A 22,121-nucleotide genomic window follows, 5' to 3' on the forward strand; every position below is an offset into this window, starting at 1 on the left:
CGCCTGGAAAAGGGTTAATGAAATATAAGAAATAATAATAAGGCAAACAAACCTGACCACGTGACTCCGCTAAAACTATAATCATTTTACAACACAAGCAGTAGTATAAATGATCTCACCCAAAGTACTAATCCATCAAATTACGTAGCAAATTAAAATCTCATTATGATAAAACAAAAACATATCGATGTACAGTCAACTGCAAAGAGGTCGATACAGCTAATGTTACAAAATGTATGCACAACCTTAACATAAAGTAAACAAAGTCGTGTATCCATATTATTGTAAGTTTGACCGTGTCAATCCATTTGTAGTTGACTGTTCTCATTATAGAAATATTTCTGATATAGAGATATATCAAAGCAAAGAGGAGACTAATAAAAACCAAATCACCAATTATCACTTTTTTTCCCTTAAACTAAACCCCTACCCCTATCTCATCTGATGTACAAATGAGATCTCACTTCAGTAACAGCCTATTCACCCTAGCCTTGAAGAGCCCTAGATTGTATTTATCCGGAAACAGACGCTGGGGGCGAATTCTTTAACACAAAGCGTCGCCTAATCGGTTTAAAGTCTAGTGGTCACATTTATTTGACACGATTTACTGTCATTCGGTGCAAATGGAAAATGGACAACTCAAAATTATACGCCAACGCAGAAAAATGTCAATAAGAAATAGGTACATCAACAAGGAAAATTGTCCATGCTGATTATTGTCGACAATGAAGCCTTTATCCTATGGTAAAATAGACAAATTTGATGTACGCCGAAATAAAAACGATCACTTTTATTTTCGTACACTGAAATATGACTAACTACAAATATGTTTTACCCGAAATAATTTGTTTTGGGCCTACATATTAGGTTATGACTTGATTTAGACAAAATTAACTTATTTCTTATGTAATTATGGTCCTAATTCATAATGGACAACATTCCATTTGGGTTTAATTAATACAATACAAAAATAAATTTGGTTGTAAATATTTTTCGGCACAATTAGATTTAAACCAAATTTACTTTGGTTAATATTTAATTTTGGTCCAAATTCAAAATGGTCAATTCAAACGGAAAATTTTCCATTTGCACTGAATGACAGTAAATCTTTGCCACGTCTGAATCAAGACCTAAGATACTACGAGTCAAAGCGGTTCAGTTACGATGGCCACTGACCTGTTATGGTGGGGTCGCGACGCGTCGGCCGAGTCGCCCTCGGAGCTCTGGCGGGAGTGCGCGGACGCAGCGGACACCGAGCTGCCGTAGCCCGACGCCTGGAAGTATACAGGGTTAAACGAATAACAAACAATTACTTTGCTCATCCTAAAATCACCGCTAAAACTTTACATTACGACACCTGCGAGGAATATCATCGTAACTCATTTTCACTAAATTTACAGGGCGGCACATCAAAGATTTATAAAGTTATTTATCGACCAGTAAATGCTTAAGTTTATGGCTATAACTTGGTTGCAACCCCCTAAATAATAGTACATTACTGCCGAGGCCGGGAAAAAGCAATTCATGGATGAGTTATCGAATACATACCTGGCAAAGGATATTTTTAACAATGAATATTGTAACTTATCACTATAAAAATAAGGTTGAATTTAAATCAATGTATGTGGTCGCTAAATCGCCTGTAACTTATTGAGGATTAAGGCGACTTACTTTGCGAGTAGCGAGCGTATTTTGTATGAAAGCGATCACGCGACAAATCCGCCGCGACTGATATGTATGTATATAGACAGCACGCTTGTAACCCGCAAGTGTGATATGGCCCTAAGACACAATGTACAGCCAAGTGGAAAAATAAGTATCTATTCGAACCACTCAAAAATATGTTACTACGGCCTTATTGCGTAGGAATAAGTCTGTGGTAATTATTTTTGAAACTTTGAATAAGTTCATATTTTTACACTCGACTGTACAAATGAGTCGCTTGTCTTCAAACACAGATAAATCCACACTAACCCTTTGGGAGGTTATTGAAAAGTGATAATAACGTTAATTCGGTGATTTGAAAGGCTGTATTTTTTTATTATGGCCAAAGCATTAAGAAAGCGATCCTGTTCAGCAAATTCAGCATTAAAACCATACATTCTTTACAAAAAAACAAATTTTGATTGGATTTACCTTCACTTGATATAATCGATTGCAATTTATCTATCTTTATAAATATTACGATTTCAACTGTAAAACCACACAGAACTATACTTAACCGATAAAATTGTACCAAAACTAGTTTTTTACCCATTTATTTAACACCGAAATCTTAAAAAAAAAATTGAATTTACCCTAGTTTGAAGTTAACGCTTTCAATGCCGGCATTGTTTTACGAACTTTCGCAAGATGCCGCAAACGCACATACGCGTTCAAATGTGAGCGGATTCCTGACAGCGGCACTGTGTGAAAGTCGGGTGAACGCATATATGCGTTGCCGGCAGTGAATGCGCTAAGCGACTCAAATTGACACTATCATTTACACAATCAATACAAGTATCTCTTTCGCACGGCCGTACCTTGCTGCTCATGTCGCCGGAGGTGTTGCTGGAGTTCCGCGAATGCGTGTGCTGCTGCTGGCAGGACGCGCACGCGGCGCCACCTGCCGACAGCGTCACGGTCACACCTAGAACACGCTGCACGCGTCACACATACCGCCGCACTACTCTAATGTACTCTAGAATATTATAAAGGGTCTAACCATAGTAAAAGAGGAGAAGTATGTAAACCCCGACCCTTTAGGAGACTTAACTGCCTGCTCCGGCGCGGACGCTTGGGGTTGTCGATGTTTATTTTAGATTAATTACCTGCCGGCAAATAATTTTAGTACGAAAGTTAACTTAAAATTGTCTTATGTCTGTGTCTAGACAAACAAGATTCCATGCCGCTATATTATTATTATTACACTAAACATGTTTACCTACACATAATACTATAACTATATTATTTATAGATAGGTAGGTATCTATTATTTTTTCATGTGTCCCTGCACGAAACTATTACACTACACTTACATACTACTAATTTACAACTATACCTAATAAAAAAAATACGTAAGTACGATTACGCGAACGTAAAAGTTGATCATCTCGCAAGACGAGCGAGCTAAAATCAAAACGTACGTCCACTTAATCCTCCTTAAATCATCAGTGTGTGCGTGCGGCGGATGCGGGCGGTACCGGCGCCAACCGGCGCGCACACATCTAAGCCGCGCGATGTATTTTTGTTTGTAAGTGACCTTACTTCTCCTCTTTTACTATGGTCTAACATTCAGATCGGTCAGTATGGGGAAGTCTGAAACTATATGAAAGAATATGATCTGTTCTAAGGAACCATGTACACTACCACCACCGGTACACCTACTACGATTGTACCCTCAATGTTGATACTTGTAAAAAACCTCTACTACCACTATGATTATTGTAACTTTAATAAATGATTCATCATCATCATCCCAGCCTATATACGTCCCACTGCAGGGCACAGGCCTCCCCTCAGAATGAGAGGGCTTGGGCCATAGTTCCCACGCGGGCCCAGTGCGGATTGGGAACTTCACACACACCATTGAATTGCTTCGCAGGTTTGTGCAGGTTTCCTCACGATGTTTTCCTTCACCGCAAAGCTCGTGGTAAATTTCAAATGTAACTCCGCACATGAATTTCGAAAAACTCAGAGGTGCGAGCCGGGGTTTGAACCCACGACCCTCTGCTTGAGAGGCGATGGGTGGGAATAAATGAGTAATAAATGATAATTACAAGGAAAACTGCATCCATAGGTAGGTACGTAAAAAAAAAACTTGCACTCAGCCCGGGAGTCGAACCCTTACGATTTGAAAAATAAAACTTAAATTATTACAGAACATGTAATTTTGTGCAGGTTAGTTTCAACCGTCTCATTTTTCATTGAGTGAAATCATGAACGATTTGCAGTCAGCTATATACCTACCATACGATAGGCCAAATCAGGTAAACCGTTAAAAAAAAAAAAACCAAAATAATTATTCACCGAATTCGATAGCGACTCGGCGGCGTTCCCATGTCCCGGACTGACCTGGGTGTTCCGTGACGCCGCCGGCGTAAGCGTCGTCCGGGTCCGGGGACGGCAGCTCGCAGGACGGCAGCGAAGACAGCGGCAGCGAGTGGCCTTCTGCAACAGACGCCTAGCGTTGTAAGGCTATGGTCTCCTACTTTATAACATACTAGAGTTTACCCGAGGCTTCCAGGATTTCACGAAATCCCCCTGGGAAATCCCAAAATTTATAACGTGGTTTTCATTGAGGTTGTGTTAAGAACAACTGTACAAAATTTCAACTCTAAGCCCAGCGGTTGAAATTTTAAGATTTTATCCCTATCCCGTGGGAATATCGGGACAAAAAGTAGTCTATAAATAAATAATAATAAATAAATCTTTATTCAAAATACTTTCTTACAAAATAATACAATTTATCTAGTAGACTTAAAAGGAAAAAGTAACACATGATGCCTGAACTAGGATAATCCTGTGTTTCAGGCGATATGTGTATATATAAGTAGCCTTTTCATTAACAATAGAGATGTTTCCACCTGTTTGTGCTGTGCGAGGCGAGGTAAATGATAAGTTTCCATTGGTTGAGAGCGTTTATACCTGCTGAGCTGGCAACGTCGCATTTTTGTTAATTATTCTCTACTATTTCATATATTTATTTTATTTTATTTATTTTATTTGCAGGTGGTAGGACCTTGTGCAAGGTCCGCCCGGATTGCTACCACCATCTTGCTCGCTAATCCTGCCGTGAAGCAGCAGTGCTTGCATTGTTGTGTTTCGGCGTGGAGAGTAAGACAGCCGATGCAATTACTGGCACTTGAGGTATCCCATCTTAGGCCTCTAGGTTGGCAACGCATCTGCAATACCCCTGGTGTTGCAGATGTTTATGGGCGGTGGTGATCTCTTACCATCAGGAGACCCACATGCTCGTTTCCCATCCAGTCGAATTAAAAAAAAAAAAAAAAAAAAAAAAAATATGATCAGATGGAACTGTTCTTAATATATAAGTTAATGTGTCTACTGCAACAATTATTCGTGATAGACTTATACTCTTTAAAAACGAACAAATGTTTATGACCGGTTTTTAAAGATAATAAAAGTCCATCACGAATAATTATTGAAGTACACACATCAACTTATATATTAAGAAGAGTTCTATCAGGCCAAATTTTTAATTTTCATTCAATTTTTATGAAATAATCGAGAAAAACTAACAAAAATCTAGTAACTTATTGGGCGTTTTAAAAAAAGTGTACTCACCCCCTTTCATTATTTTTGAAATTTTGCAAATATATGGTTTTTCCTACTCAGAATCAAGAGCACATCGATTCCGATAGTTTTAAGCAATGTCCCAAAAAAAAAATGACAGTTTTGCGACGTTTTTTTCGTACACAGTATGGGCGTGACTAAACTGACTCATAAAATGTTGTATAAAAAAATGGGGTAATTTTTTTAAACGATCGGAATCGATTGTGCTCTTCATTCTGAGTTGGAAAAACCATATTTATTCGAAAAATTCAAAAAAAAAAAGAAAAGGGTAGGTACACTTTTTTTTGAAAACGCTCTCGAAGCCAGAGCTCATCCTCAAAGCAACACAGTGTTGTCAAATCTCGCGTGAAGTACGTCGTCCACTGACCGTAGTTGGATCGCTTGGTGAGGCTGCCGAAGCCGCTGCTGGGCGTGGAGGACGCGCACTCGTCGTCGGCGCCGCCGGCAGCGCTTTCCGACCCACTGTCCGCTTTCCCGTCTACCACGTCCTGCTTGCGCTCCGGACTGTGGACAATAACAAGGCACTGTTATACAAAATGATACAAAAAAAGCCAATTTTTTTTTTTTTTTTATACGACTGGATGGCAAACGAGCAAGTGGGTCTCCTGATGGTAAGAGATCACCACCGCCCATAAACATCTGCAAGCCAGGGGAATTGCAGATGCGTTGCCAACCTAGAGGCCTAAGATGGGATACCTCAAGTGCCAGTAATTTCACCGGCTGTCTTACTCTCCACGCCGAAACACAACAGTGCAAGCACTGCTGCTTCACGGCAGGATTAGCGAGCAAGATGGTGGTAGCAATCCGGGCGGACCTTGCACAAGGTCCTACCACCTGCAGAAATGCCAATGCAGTCAAGTCACCCATTTGTAACCTTGTCTTTGTCTTTTGTTTTTTTTTTTATATGACATATTCATATTTATTTTTTTCACATTTTTTTTTGCTTTGACTGATTTATATGCTAAAATTGCTGCAATTATCAAAAAACAAACCTACGAAATTTTGTACGCCATGTGGCAAAACATACAGGGTTCTACATTTATAAATTTATAATTTACATCTGTACCTATGTTTGACGTATAGACTATTCTTATTCTTATATGTATAACTATTTTTTTCTCAAACATGACACGTAATATTGAAGTTGTGTTACAAATAATAGGCCGAGAAGTATCGCGCTGCAGGCGCTGCGGCTCAGCTGCGTGCGCGCGGTCGATCTAGCGGCCAGCAAAGAGATTTCATACAACCTTGCAGGCCGCTGGCCGGCAATGCGACCGTATTTTGTTTCAACGCGCGCCCAGCACCACCGCCCGCAGCCGCCACAAAACACCGCGACCAGACTAGCGTCCCGCCAGCTTCATTTCTTGTTTTGTTTTTGTTTTATTTTTGTTTTATTTCATGTTATTATGATTACATTTTGTAATTTTTCTTTTTTCTTTAATTGTATACTATAGGCTTTAAGTATTTGTAATTACATTATTATGAAAAAATGACTTTCTGCCAAGTTTCTTGCGGTGCATTCTTCTTGGCAATGATGGTCTTTCCGAAAGCGCTGGTAGTTTAAAAAATGACGTGTTAAAGTGGCCATTGCTGCCTATTTACTGAATAAATGATTAGAATTTTGAATTTGAATTTTGTAATGTTTGAGAAAAACACTATACAAGCCTCGGCCGGAACCTGGGGTTGCCGGCCTCGCATCCCTCTATATCTGCTTGGCCGGCAACCCCCTACTTCCCGGCCTCTACAGTAATGTTTTACAATAATTAAATACAAAGCATTGTCATTATTTTTTGGACAGTTCCATTTGCGTGCGTCACCGAACCGACTCACACTTTGAACAGCGGGTCCCCCGCGATCATGTTCATTCGTATGCGCAGACGCAGCACCGAGTTGTCCTGCCGGCGGCGCGGGTCGTACCCCTCCAGCAGGCAGCGGCGCGTGCTCTCGCCTGCACCCGCCAGCTCGGCCAGGTTCACGTCGCAAAAGCCCAGCTTCTGGTACGAGCGACCGCCTGCGGACACAAATTGAGTTACTATTAAAAATAGTAGATTGTACAGCGGCAGCATAAAACGAGCCATTTCACCCGAGACGTTCATATAGCCACGTCGGATTAGAGATTTGGGCTTATATTCGTAACTTCTAAATTGCATTTTACCTTTTTATCAATATTCCCAGATCTCAAAACTTCTTGGTCTCGAAATACTTAAATTGCAGAATGGCTTATTTTGTTTTCTTATAAACACTGCAGTCTTAATATGGCTGAATTTCAAAATACCCTTAGTCTCATAGTACCTAAACTTCAAAATCACTTTCATGGCAAAACAACATAAATGCTTAAAACAACCAAAAGTTAAAATACCTAAATGTGAACGTTGAACAGGAACTATACTAAAAGTCAATAATCAACATCAAATTACTCAAACACCACCCGTGAAAAAAAATTAGGCGTTTTTCCTTTTAGGTGTTTTCGGTTTGAGTTGTTTTAATATTTTGTAATTTCTGTCATTCGGTATTTGAATTAATTGGGCATTTCAATCTTTAGATATTTAGAGAATATGACATTTTAAGTCAAAGTCATAATGAAGTTCGTTCATTTTAATACAAGAGACAATTTGACATTTTAGGTATTATTAGCCCATGGTAATTTGAAAATTAGGGGTATTAGTGAATAAGGTATTATGAAATTTTGTGGTTTTAGACGACCAGATGGCCTAGTGGTTAGAGAACCTGACTACGAAGCTTGAGGTCCCGGGTTCGATATTTGTATGAATAATACGAATGTTTGTTTTCGGGTCTTGGGTGTTTAATATGTATTTAAGTATGTATCTATATATAATTATATTTATCCGTTGCTTAGTACCCATAACACAAGCTTGGCTAAGCTTACTTTGGGACTAGGTCAATTGGTGTGAATTGTCCCTTGATATTTATTTATTTATTTATTATTATTTATTTAAAGCGGAATAGACACGTCGTGGGAAAAATGGGTTTAATGCTAGAGTTTTACACTCTGCTTTTCACGTAGATTGCGAGGAAATGAAATAGCAACAGTGGAAACAATTGTTCACTTACTAGGTTTACTTTAGGTGTACTTTTTCATGCATCGCTATAATAATCAATTTTAAATATTTAGATTTATTTGATTGATTTTTAATCCAACATAATTAGAAAAATATATAGAAACTTATTTGTTTTGTGGCCGTTGACACCTGATTCCCTTGGTCTTAGACGAAGATTTTACTTTATGCACTAGAGCATAAAAAGTCATCTTACGTTACTTCGCCTAGATCCAACATATAAATAAGAATTTCACGAGCATGAGAAGTGAAAAAACCTATTTAGCACTTGAAACATTAATATCAATCCACAAACCAGAGGACCGAGAACCAATCGTACTAACTTTTGTACAGTCACCAGCATTAATATCTGCCACAGCGGGGCGTGCAAAAATATCTGACACGTCCTTACGGCCCTAGAAATAGAGTCGTATCAGATATTAATGCACGCTTGTTGTGTCAGATATTGATGCTGGTGACTGTACAGTCAGCGTCATATAGTGCGTAGCAGTTAAGATCACGAAATACTTGGAAACATCCAAATAGTCATTAACATTGACCCAATCAAAGCGATCAAATTGCTCAGGACATCCATCGTGTACAAATAAATCGGAGCACGCACATCACCACTGGTTGCGTAGCAGCTATAATGTCCAAAAGTATGGGACACACTAGAAAACTGAGCTTTATTTAAAAGGTTTAAGGTTTAATCTCGAGTTGAGTGCGAAATAACATTAGGTAACACGTAATAAGATTCGACTTTTCGTTTTTGACAATCACCGAAAAGAGTACCAACTTGTCAGTGATCGTTCCGTCTCTTTCATTTGAAGCCTGACGCCTATTTTTCACATTTTTATTTACATTGTCAGAATTTCGGATTAACGGATTTCCTTTTAAATATGGCTTGAATTGGCCAGTATAATTACAATATAAAAAGAGTTTTTATTTAATTAAAAAGGTAATGACATGTGCATTTTGCACCAAGAGACTGAAAATAGAACACCGTTCACGTTGTATTAAAGATGACTAGCTAACTAGATAATTGGACCTTATACGGTATATAATAAAGTCATTTTTTCTGTGGTGTCCCATACTTTTGGATACTTTGGCTGCTACGGTACTAATGTCGGCTTGAATGTTATAAAGTATTTGACGACGGGCGTGCTCCGGTATATTTGTACACGATGGCTGTCTCGAACAATTTGACCGCTTTGACTGAGTCACTGGTAATGACTATTTTGTATGTTTCCAAGTATTTGGTGATCTTGACTGCTACGTACTATATGACGCTGACTGTACCTATTGAATGGCGGCAAATATTTCCGATGGATTTTGCATCAACAAGGCTTGTACCCCTATCTTCTGCGCTCCACAGTCTCGCACTTTACACGTGCCCAATCTTAAGCCACCCATAACTCCCTCGGCATGCGACGCAGTTCGCTAACTCGCCGGCGAAGTTGCCTCCGTTATTGAGATGCCTCTGCCTCGGTATTCACCTGGGCTACTACGAAATTCGAAAACAGAAGTTCGTATCGTGCCGTCCCTCTCACTCTCGTAATTAATAATATAAGACACAGCGGGATGGCGAGATATGAAGTTCGAATTTTGCTCTTAGTTGTATATATACGAGTAAGTAAGCTCTGGGGGCCTACCACGCTCTCTTAATATGATTCAGATTAGGCTCTAAACTGAACTGCATCGCTATTTCGTACCACCCCGTTACTTTTGCGATTCAGTTCAAGCACGGTTCAGCGACAGCGATACAGACATTTTCATTCACTCACTTCAAGCGGTTTTCGTACCATGACGCTTAACTTGGTTGGGAATTGAATCGCTTCAGTGTCAAATTTAGCGATTCAGTATAAGTTAGTCATTCTGTCAATATTTTTGGAATTTTAAGTGTTTTACTTGGAATATTTTTAAATTTCAAGAACTTTTAAACTTTTATTCAAGTTTTATAACTTTTCATTGGTACCTACTCACGACATTGTGCTTCTTAACTCCTCATTGATAAAACTATTTTTTCAGTGAGAAAAGAGACTCGTGGATTAGTGCCAGCGTAAGATTTTATTTGTAATCAACACAACGGTTGCTAAGAACACGGAATGACATAGTTATGGTTTTCCAAAATAAAGAAGTTTTAGTATACAATATTTGGTTTGCATATAGCGGCATCCCTTTCGCGACTTAGCGTTTCAGTTTCGGACCAGAGACAATATCGGTCTTTCATTCACTTGTAAACCATTGAGACTCAGCTCTGAGAAATAAAACTCGTGGTACCAATTTCGACGATTCAGTTTAGGTGCCTAAATTGAACTGCTCTGCATTTTGATCGTTTATAAAAAGATCATGGTAGGCCCCCTGAACCGCTTTGCTTGTGACGCGTGAAATTCTCTAATTACGTTCATGACGCGCGTGTTGGCAAATTTATGTGTATGTTTTTAAAAGAGTGATCTTGATGGCCTAATGATCAACCTATCTATACCTTTCAAGCGGAGAACCGTGTGTTTATATCCGGGCTCGTAACCTTACGATAGAATTGTTTAATTATACGCGGTGTTATTTTTGATCTCGGTTAACTTTAAGAGAACATTCAACGGGTCAAATGAAATTAATTACTCCAAGACAATGTATAGTGGCCAAACTCTTACTGTTTAAAACATAATCAAGAATTAAGATAATCAATTATGCTCAGTAACAGTGTGAAGGTTCTTAAATTATGATTTTTTTTTAATGTCCATAACTAAAGCTTTTTTTAAATTTGAGTTTTTATGATGTCTTTCCTATATGTCACGTCAACTTCACAAGTCAAGTTTGAAAATGTTATAATTTGACTTTTGAATCTGAATTTTATTTTACTTATGTATAAAAAAAATTTTTTTTTTTTGGCCATAAAGTTAATTGCCAGATAGTACCTATTAATTACCCGAGCGCTTTGCCGAAGTTAACGGAAAGCTATAAAAACACGGTGTATAACTTTTTTTTTAGCCAGCCCCGCGCTTCTAACTAGCGCCACACCTCTATTCTTCTTATTAGTTCTGCGCGTACGCATGAATAATAAACCGAATCCCAAATGCGATGCGGCACTCATCTCACTAATCACCTTCAAACACTAGAACCAGACCGATTTGAACAGAGCGCAAAAAACATACGGAAATATTATCTCTAATCGCTACCAGCACCATAAGCATCGTAACCAACAAAAGAGTGTTCTCAGCACAAAGGATTGCATTTGTATAACAAAGAGGCAAGTACACGGTGCAAAATGGTGGCGTTTATTTCGAGGTACGTATTTACGTGCGAGTAGAAGAGGTGAGAGGATCAAAGGTCCATCAATGTATGGACGGATTTGAGCGGAAAGTAAACAGGATGTCGCATGGAAACCTGGCAGCTTTAAAATGTCTATAGGAAGAGTACTGGTACAAATTGTATCTATAATTGGTTCGGATAGGTATTTTACTAAAATGTAAACAAACTTCAGCAGCCAGATTTGGTGCATTCAAGGTTTTTATACATTTTACTTATCTATCTAGTAAGCCGTGGTGGCCTAGTAAGCCGTGGTGGCCTAGTGGTTTGACCTATGGCCTCTCAAGCAGAGGGTCGTGGGTTCAAACCCCGGCTCGCACCTCTGAGTTTTTCGAAATTCATGCGCGGAATTACATTTGAAGTTTACCACGAGCTTTGCGGTGAAGGAAAACATCGTGAGGAAACCTGCACAAACCTGCGAAGCAATTCAATGGTGCGTTTGAAGTTCCCAATCCGCACTGGGCCCGCGTGGGAACTATGGCCCAAGCCCTCTTGTTCTGAGAGGAGGCCTGTGCCCAGCAGTGGGACATATATAGGCTGAGATGATGATGACTTATCTATCATTGTAATACAGACTAGTGTATTTCAATACAGAAATGTGAATGTTTAGATAGTTTAATGGCGGAATTTCAATATTTAAGACACCAATTGACGTTGTTTTGTTTACATTTAGTTAAACACCTATCCAAACGAAGTAGAGGCAAGTACGACAAAAATATTTAATACCGAAATTTCAAGCCGTTGATAGCTCATTGAGATATTTGAGATACTTGCGGGAAACCTGTATCCACCATTGGAAGTAGTTTTTTTTTTACATATATTAATAGGCCAGCGTTTGACCACAATCAGGCTTGATGCGAAGATTTAGAATAAGATGGACCACGCTTGCCCAATAAAAAGCCCATTTACCGAGATTCAAATACGACTTCAAAAAGTTCTAGGGACCAATGCATATGAGCTTCTATAAATCCCAGAATATATACTTCTTTGATATGACAGTGAAAGAATGACTTAACTATATCACTTTTTTCCTTGAGGAAATACGAAATCGAATAAAACAATCTCTCACGAGTCATCATCATCATCATCCCAGCCTATATACGTCCCACTGCTGGGCACAGGCCTCCTCTCAGAACAAGAGGGCTTGGGCCATAGTTCCCACGCGGGCCCAGTGCGGATTGGGAACTTCGCACGAACCATTGAATCGCTTCGCAGGTTTGTGCAGGTTTCCTCACGTTGTTTTCCTTCACCGCAAAGCTCGTGGTAAATTTCAAATGTAATTCCGCACATGAATTTCGAAAAACTCAGAGGTGCGAGCCGGGGTTCGAACCCACGACCCTCTGCTTGAGAGGCGATAGGTCAAACCACTAGGCCACCACGGCTTCTTCTCACGAGTAAGACAGCAAAAAAAAAACCATTTCAACACGAAAACACACCTGTATATTTATCACTTTCTCAGGAACACTACATCAAAACAACAAATTAAACGTTCTCCCCCTAAACTTGCGCACATAACAACACCCTTTGTCAAAACATACAAAGAAAAACATATCATAAATTCATCACGGAAAACAAAATTCGCCCCTTTGTTGTACTAAACGTTTTTTTATAACGAACAGGTCAAACGTAAACCAAATAAGACAACGTACCATGGCAACCCAGCCTCAAGCAGGACAAAGGGAGTTTTGCACCGAACATTCGTCAAAGGCGAGAAAAGTTGGGATGGAAAAACAAATTCTACCTCACAAAAGGGGGCTTTTCTAAAGCTTCGTGAAAACGGGCTTTGTATAGCTGTAAAACAGCTCACCACTTACCCCTTACAGGGGGACATGTACTCCCGGACATTTGAATTGAGATACCGGCTATTTCTGTTGAGTTCAAAGAGCTTACAACATACAGAGCTCTGTGATTGATAAGTTGATAACAAAAAGCACGAAGGACCGATACGGGCTCGGTTATAGGACGAAGGGATTTACACAGGGTTTCATTGCTAAAATTTATCTGTTATCGAAATATTTACCTATTACATTTTGCAGTTTATAAAATTGTCATTTTACTTTATTAGAACACTATAGCTGTTGACCGCGGCACCGTTCGCAGTTTATCGCTATCCCGCGGGAACTATGTAATTTTTGAGAAAGAAAGAGAGAGAGAGAGAGAAAGATTTATTTACACATATTCGATACGCAGAAAAAACACGTTAGGAAGAAATAATAATTAAAAAAAAACATCGATTAGTATAAATTGGGGCCTACTCAGCATAATGTTGTTTTGGGGATAAAAACTATCCATTTCTTGTCCTTACCTGGAACTCAAACTATCTGTATGCCGAATTTCATGTAAATCAGTTCAGCGTGCTATATGTGAAGAGGTAACCAACAAACAAACAGACTTACAAACTTTCGAATTTATAGTATTAGTGGGCTGGTGAATTGATGTAATCATTTTTAGAAGCTTTAATTAACAATAAGTTAATTATAGCATTTTATTTAAAAACCACTTAAAAACGCATCGCTACGTGTTTTTAATATTTTGATGAAAAAAATTTAAGTGCAAATAAAAGAAAATTTCACAATTTAATCACGATCAAATGGCTGGAAATAGAAAAACAAACCGAACCGTGTTTCATCACATACTTAATCTGTCATCTCCCAGGATAACAGGATCAAAGGAATTTGGGCACAAATTTGTGCCTCTGGGAGAGGACAGGTTAATAAGCTCAGAGGCGGTATTCACCATTTCTTGCTACCCTCATCTAAACCCGTGCGCCAGAAAGAAATGGCGATGACAATAAGGCCGCAGTATTAGGGAATACGGACACAATCCATTTTAGGAACAACCCATTACCCCGCAAATTTCCCCGGGGCATGCGCGTATTTACTCGCCCGTGTTGCTTACGCGCGTGACGCGCAGAGGAGCGGCCAAAAAACCTCAAACGGTGCGGAATCGCAGTGACGGGTCGTAAACATGCAGGACTTCACCGCATGCTCTCTACCAAAAGTCGTGACGTTTACGGCTCGTCACTGCGATTCCGCACCGTCTGCGTATTTTGAGCAGCGCTGCGGAGGGCATGCGATAAAAACGGTGCGCATACGATGCGTCACTGCGATTCCGTGCCGTTTATTGCGTCGACGTTTTTTAAGCAGCGGTGTGGTCGCTCCTTTATACGGCACACAAACTACCACCTATGTTTTTTTTTTACATATAATTGACTGGTGTTTGTGTTTGACGTATATCTCACCTGATGACAAATACAGATGATACCAAAGGCGTATCTCACTGGTTCAGTAACAGCCTATTCACTCTAGCCTTGAAGCTGGAAACACGGACGATCGTAGCGAATTCCATTCCTTAGCAGTTCGCAGCATGAAAGACGTAGAATATCGTTTCGAGCGGACTTATGGGACACTAACGTTTGAAAGTCCGTTGGTAAAATGGAGATGGAGGTATTAGACATTTAATTTCTCCGCACACTCACTCACAAATGCTAGTGAGGAAAAATAGGACTGGAATATATTCTACGCAGAACTAACGAGTTAGGGAAATTGATCTAGATACCATCAGCCAAATAAGTGGTCTCTCAATTTATAAACAAGTTTTTTTTTTTTTTGTTGTTATGGCGTTTGCTGCGAGGCACTTTGCCAATGTCACGTCAAATTGCGTGATTTTGACTATCTCTTTTGTGGAGCGATTAAAATAACCCAGGGAAGGGACACTGTGGCAATTAGTTTACAATTATTTACATTTCATTTATACACATACCTATATGCAACAGTTATAATTTATAATGTGAAGCATTGTTTACAGCTTGATATCGTTTTTGTCAATAAATTCAGCCAAAAGGTAAATAACAATTTCTTTAAAGTTAGCTAAAAGGGTACGGACGCTAGTCGGGAGCTCAGTCTTTAATTTTATAAGATCATCATAAATGTCAAACTTATTCAGACCTATCAAATGAATATGTCGCTGAAGTCGAACTTTCAAGCTGACAGAGACAAGTCTATTGGCATTATTGGTTTATGACATGCATACGATTATCAATTTTGATTACCGATAACCGATTTGAGATTAGTTGATCCCCAATGGTTCCTTCCTTGACCGACCCTAGTGCTTTTGATTAAGACAGTTTACCTTTGCACTCCTTGCGCACGGACACGCGCATCAGCGCCGGCTCGAGCACGCCCGTGTTCGCGTTCGCGCACATCTTGCACACGAATGAGAACTGCGCGTTCCAGCGGACCGCGTGGTTGCGCACTTCCTCTCTGAAACAATACAATACGAGGACTCTTGAACACCAACACATTGTACAGAAAATACATGTAAATAGCGAGAGAACGAGCGTCGAAACGTACCAAATACTTATGTACAGTCGAGTTCATAAACGATTTGAGCAAAAGTTTAATTTAAAAAAAAAAACTTAACACGACTCTATTTTTAACGGCGTAGAAGCGCGTTCAGGATATTTTTGATCAAATTTTTGCTCACAACGTTTATTAGCTAGACCAGGGTTACTCAAAGTGGGGTACGCGAACCCCTAGGGGTTCGCTATTCGATGGTAGGGGGTTCGCGACAAGGTTTAAGTGACTCCAAAAACCACCAGGCTGCAAGACTAGCAAGATAATATGATGAAGGTTGGTTTTTGGAGTCTTTTTGTATTTTTTATTTTTAGTTTCTCCGACAGTCAAGGGGGGGGGGGGGGGTTCGCTATCGTCTAGAAACTTTAACAGGGGTACGTGGAGCCATAAGTTTGAGAAACCCTGAGCTAGACTGTAATAAACAGATAAATTTCGTGCCATCAATTCTGTGCAAAGAAACGATTTATCCAAAAATTGTGCAAAGATATACTCGTAAATCAAGTTGCGTGCCCGCCGCGTTTTCGCATCTTTAAGTTCGCGCAGCGCAATCGCTTAGTTTTCGCCGTAGTTTACACTACGAGCAAATTTGAAAACAACTAAGCATATTAGAAAACGAGTTATAACTTATAACCGTAGCTTCCTACGTATGTACACTTTAAACAATTATAGTGTGGCTTCCATTCTGACATAAAGTCGCACGGCAGGCATTTACTACTTAACATAATAAATGCTAAAGTTTGTGAATATAACAGGAGGTAGGACCTTGTGCAAGGTCCGCCCGGATTGCTACCACCATCTTACTCGCTAATCCTGCCGTGAAGCAGCAGTGCTTGCACTGTTGTGTTTCGGCGTGGAGAGTAAGACAGCCGGTGAAATTACTGGCACTTGAGGTATCCCATCTTAGGCCTCTAGGTTGGCAACGCATCTGCAATACCCCTGGTGTTGCAGATGTTTATGGGCGGTGGTGATCTCTTACCATCAGGAGACCCACTTGCTCGTTTGCCATCCAGTCGAATAAAAAAAAAAAAAAAAAAACTCCTTCACGCTAAAGCGACTGGATAGACTTAGATAAAATTTGGTATGCACATAGCTGGACATCTTGAATTCACATTTTATCGGGATAAAATCACAACATTTCACAATGCAACGTAAATGGAATCCACGGTGTTTATAACAATTAATTTAGTAATATTCCAGATGTAACTGCTGTACTTGAAAGCCATTGCGTATGCGAAGCGACGGGTGAACACTAGTGTATAATATAGCTTATCTGCGTTTCGCTTTCATCCCAGCCTATATGCGTCCCACTGCTGGGCACAGGCCTCCTCTCAGAACAAGAGGGCTTGGGCCACAGTTCCCACGCGGGCCCGGTGCGGAATGGGAACTTCACACGCACCATTGAATTGCTTCGCAGGTTTGTGCAGGTTTCCTCACGATTGTTTTCCTTCACCGCAAAGCTCGTGGTAAATTTCAAATGTAACTCCGTACATGAATTTCGAAAAACTCAGAGGTGCGAGCCGGGGTTTGAACCCACGACCCTCTGCTTGAGAGGCAATAGGTCAAACCACTAGGCCACCACGGCTTATCTGCGTTTCGCTTTGCCACTGTGATATTAAGATCCAAACGCGATCAAGTACAAGCATTGCCAGCTCTTTCGGGGCCAAGTCAATCACCGTAATTACTAAAAGTAATACTTAATTATCGTAGTAACTTAATAAAGACCTTTAGGGCTACTACAAAATTCGAAAATCAAAGTTCGCACCGTACCGTCCCGCTTACGCTAATATTATTTCATACGAGAGCGAGAGGGACGGTACGATACGAACTTCGTTCTCGAATTTCGTAGTAGCCCTACTGTTCCGCCACGATCATAAACATTTATTTGCATAAAAACATGGTGTCCGTTGTGGTGAAAAGGAAAATACGTGAGAAGAAAAATAGTATCACACGCTTTTGTCATAAATGTCCATAATATGAAATGCAAATTAAATTCTCTACCCTTCAAAATTTTAATTTTACGTAACTTATTTGTTATGACTATTTTCATTGTTAATCTGATATTAAAATTCCATACTTATTCGTATAAGAAGAAAATAGAAAATTAATTATTAATGATTTTGAAAAATTTAGAATATAAGTAGGTACACAATTATAAGGTATTTTATTAACTATGCAATTAGGTAAAAACAACTTCGAGAAAGAGGCCAACAGGAGAATACAGTTGGGATGGGCAGCGTATGGGAAACTGCGTCAAGTCTTCACATCACCAATTCCACAGAGTCTAAAGACGAAAGTTTTCAATCAGTGCGTCCTACCCGTCATGACATACGGTGCTGAAACATGGACGCTCACGTTAGGGCTGGTCCACAAATTTAAAGTTGCTCAACGTGCTATGGAAAGGGCTATGCTCGGAGTTTCTCTGAAAGATAGAATTCGTAACGAAGTGATCCGACAGAGAACCAAAGTTATCGACATAGCCCACCGCATTAGCACGCTGAAGTGGCAATGGGCCGGCCATATAACCCGAAGAACCGATAACCGTTGGGGTAGACGAGTTTTTGAGTGGAGACCACGGATCGGCAAACGTAGCGTAGGACGTCCTCAGACTCGGTGGAGCGATGATCTTCGCAGGGAGGCTGGCAAGAGCTGGATGAGAGTAGCCGAGGATCGTGCTCAGTGGCGTGCCATGGGAGAGGCCTATGTCCAGCAGTGGACGAACATAGGCTGATGATGATGATGATGATGACACAATTAAAAAAAATGTAATGATGTCCATAATTTAATGTCACCACGAGCGCGAACCACACGTGATGTCACATTTCATATGACAACCATTGTGAATCCGAGTGCGTTAAACACCACGTTGTGTAACGCGCTCGCATTCGCAATCGCATTCACCATCCCTTTCTACCCCCGTCTTATACCGTGCGTGTGACAGAAAGAAGTGGTGAAAACGCTTGTGATTGCAAGAGCGTTTGACAATAAGACCTCTGGTCTACCTAGTTCAGCCACGAACAATCATCATCATCTCAGCCGTAGGACGTCCACTGTTGGACCTACGCCTAAATAAAAAAAAATACAGTACCTCCCATAGACGTAAAGTGAGGGTGATTTTTTTTTCTCATCCAACCTTGTAGTGTGGGGTATCGTTGGATAGGTCTTTTAAACCCATTATGGGATTGCTAAAACGATGTTTCGATTCAGTGATTAGTTTGCAAAATATTCACCTTTAAAGTGCAAATTTTCATTAAAATCGAGCGATTGCTTGAAGTTTGAAAAAAATCAGGATTTATTCCAAGTTTAGGTATAATTTCTTGAGAAGTATTAGTAGTTTAATAGTAAATAGCAGCTTAAGGTATAAATTATACCTAAACTTGGAATATTCCGTATAACAAAATAAGAAATCCTTAAAAAAATATTACTTATTTTTTTCATAATGGCTACGAAACCCTATTTCGGGCGTGTCCGACACGCTCTTGGCCGTTATTTTTCGGTTGGACTATCATTGAGTCATGCGGGGGGGGGGGGACAATATTCGCCGGTAATGGCGGCCCCATTCCTTCGTTTACGATCCCGGTTGCGCAGTGCGCGTGCGCCTAATCCAGAGCATTCCGGCCCAAATACCGCGTCCGTGCACCGGTGGGGAAGTGCAAGCGTTGGGTAATCATTATAACAACATACTGTATAGCAGTGGCGTGGCGTCGTAACAACTCGATTCCCACCTGGGATTGGTTTGATCAATTTCCTAATATCGTTATTTCCTAGTAGCAGAATTTCCGTTCGCTTATTTTCCCGAATACTTTTTTACAAGCTTTTATTTAGTTTCACCTGTCCCGCTGTCTGTCTGTCTGTAATCAAATCATGCAATTTAAATTCGACCAACTTTCAGTAGTAGGACAGACTTGAAATTTGGTATAAGTACTTTTTTATGGTATAGGGGGCAAACGAGCAGGCGGATCGCCTGATGGTAAGCGATTACCGTCACCCATGGACACCTGCAACACCAGAAGGGTCACAAGTGCGTTGCCGGCCTTTAAGGTAGGAGTACGCTCTTTTCTTGAAAACTTGGTCATATATTTATGTAAATTGCGTGTCAATACAATAACCTGGTAGTGACATCCTGGTAGTCCGGCCAGGATCGTCTCCGCAGGATACACACAGTCTAACATAAAAATACATACAGTCGAACGGAGAGCCTCCTCCTTTATTGAAGTACCCTTACAAAAATAGCTTCACAACAGGTTCGCAGGTGGTAGGACCTTGTGCAAGGTCCGCCCGGACTGCTACCACCATCTTGCTCGCTAATCCTGCCGTGAAGCAGCAGTGCTTGCACTGTTGCGTTTCGGCGTGGAGAGTAAGACAGCCGGTGAAATAACTGGCACTTGAGGTATTCCATCTTAGGCCTCTAGGTTGGCAACGCATCTGCAATACCCTGGTGTTGCAGTTGTCTATGGGCGGTGGTGATCTCTTACCATCAGGAGACCCACTTGCTCGTTTGCCATCCAGTCGAATAAATAAAAAAAAAAACAACAGATTTTTTATCCTAAACAGCGCAAGGTCCGACACGCATTTGGCCGGTTTCGTTAATATGCCTCAGAATATATCAATTTTAAAATAGCGTTCACAAGAAACTAGTGCATTACGCGTATTGTCAATTTGAACAGTGTATTTTGTGTTGTTGTGAACGGCACACATCGGCCCAGTGCCAGCGAAATTGTTCTACAGATATGATAAGAATGGGCTGATATTTACGCAATAGACCAGGGATGGGGAAACTGAGGCCCGCGGGCCGTCTCCGGCCCGCGAAGGCTTTAAATCCGGCCCGCGACCATCACACAATAATCAAGAGACGATTTCGTATTGTTACGAAATTTCATTCGCATTGGCAATGGGCAAATTAGTGTTTTAAGAAAAAACATATCAATATTTTTATTTCAATAAATAACATAGAAAAAGCCTTGGTGGCCTAGTGGTTTGACCTACCGCCTCTCAAGCGATAAGTCGTGGGTTCAAACCCCGGCTCGCACCTCTGAGTTTTTCGAAATTCATGTGCGGAATTACATTTGAAATTCACTACGAGCTTTGCGGTGAAGGAAAACATCGTGAGGAAACCTCCACAAACCTGCGAAGCAATTCAATGGTGCGTGTGAAGTTCCCAATCCACACTGGGCCCGCGTGAGAACTATGGCCCAAGCCCTCTTGTTCTGAGAGGAGGCCTGTGCCCAGCAGTGGGACGTATATAGGCTGGGATGGAAATAACATAGCCAAAAATGCAACAACTTGGCCCGCCATATATTTCGTTAGTAGATATTGGCACGCGAAGGAAAAAGTTTCCCTATCCCTGCACTAGACTATACCCGCGGATTCGCTCTCGCAAACCTTCAAACAAAGTTCTAAAACGACGGAAGGCCAGACAGAAGTCGCAAACCAATGTAATGCACGACTTCGTCCCATGTCACTTGCTTTTAACCCTAGTTCAGACTACCACGCTATAGGCTATAGCATTTTAAGCGTTGATGAGATCACAAGTCGTAATGAAGACGTGCTAAACAAAAATGAATAAGCCTGTGAGAATTTGCACGAGACCGCTTCCGTAACTATACCGCACCGTACCAGTGGTTCCCAACTAGAGCTCTGTAAGAGCTCAATTAATACCTGGCACAGTGGGGCGCGCAAAAATATCTGGCACGTCTTAACTTAACGGCTCTAGTAGATCAGTTATTTACCCTTTGTTGACTGCACAGTCGAGGAAACTGAAGAAGATGTTAAGAGTAATAGACTAAAAGCAATAACTGTCGCATCTACATCTGATTCTATGTATAGACTGCATGTTTCTTACATCAAAACGGGGCACCAAATTTGTTCACAGCGCGGATTAGTGAACCTTACGTCCGTGACAGGGGTTGTGTCAAAGTAATATTGATGATTGATACGCCACGCGTTTTGTTCCAAACAGCCAGTCTAGTGCCGTAAGGTACACAGACGACAATGAGCTGTTGCAAGCACTTTGTGGGCGCGTATTCGTCACGTTCTTATTTTCTAGCTTCACATACATCCAGTAGGGCTACTACGATACTCGAAGTTCCTATCGCATCGTCCCTTTCACTCG

The 22,121-nt window shown here is 40.6% G+C and overlaps 1 protein-coding gene across 8 annotated transcripts in view; it reads right to left on the reverse strand.

The window, feature by feature from the left end:
• The window catches only part of LOC141434748 (uncharacterized), a 201,254-nt gene that overhangs the window by 23,887 nt on the left and 155,246 nt on the right, over nt 1-22,121 (reverse strand). For 4 of the 8 annotated variants that reach the window (XM_074097288.1, XM_074097662.1, XM_074097510.1 and 1 more), the window contains 6 exons: nt 15,789-15,919; nt 7,126-7,306; nt 5,663-5,799; nt 4,009-4,149; nt 2,523-2,629; nt 1,177-1,274 (listed from right to left, as the gene is read on the reverse strand). In XM_074097288.1, coding sequence (XP_073953389.1) covers nt 1,177-1,274; nt 2,523-2,629; nt 4,009-4,149; nt 5,663-5,799; nt 7,126-7,306; nt 15,789-15,919 — 795 coding nt within the window. The remainder of the gene's footprint in view (nt 1-1,176; nt 1,275-2,522; nt 2,630-4,008; nt 4,150-5,662; nt 5,800-7,125; nt 7,307-15,788; nt 15,920-22,121) is intronic. The other 4 variants (XM_074097739.1, XM_074097438.1, XM_074097371.1 and 1 more) reach the window with 3 other exon arrangements.

The sequence above is a fragment of the Choristoneura fumiferana genome, chromosome Z, assembly GCF_025370935.1.
Source record: "Choristoneura fumiferana chromosome Z, NRCan_CFum_1, whole genome shotgun sequence".
In the NCBI taxonomy this organism is placed as follows: Eukaryota; Metazoa; Arthropoda; class Insecta; order Lepidoptera; family Tortricidae; genus Choristoneura; species Choristoneura fumiferana.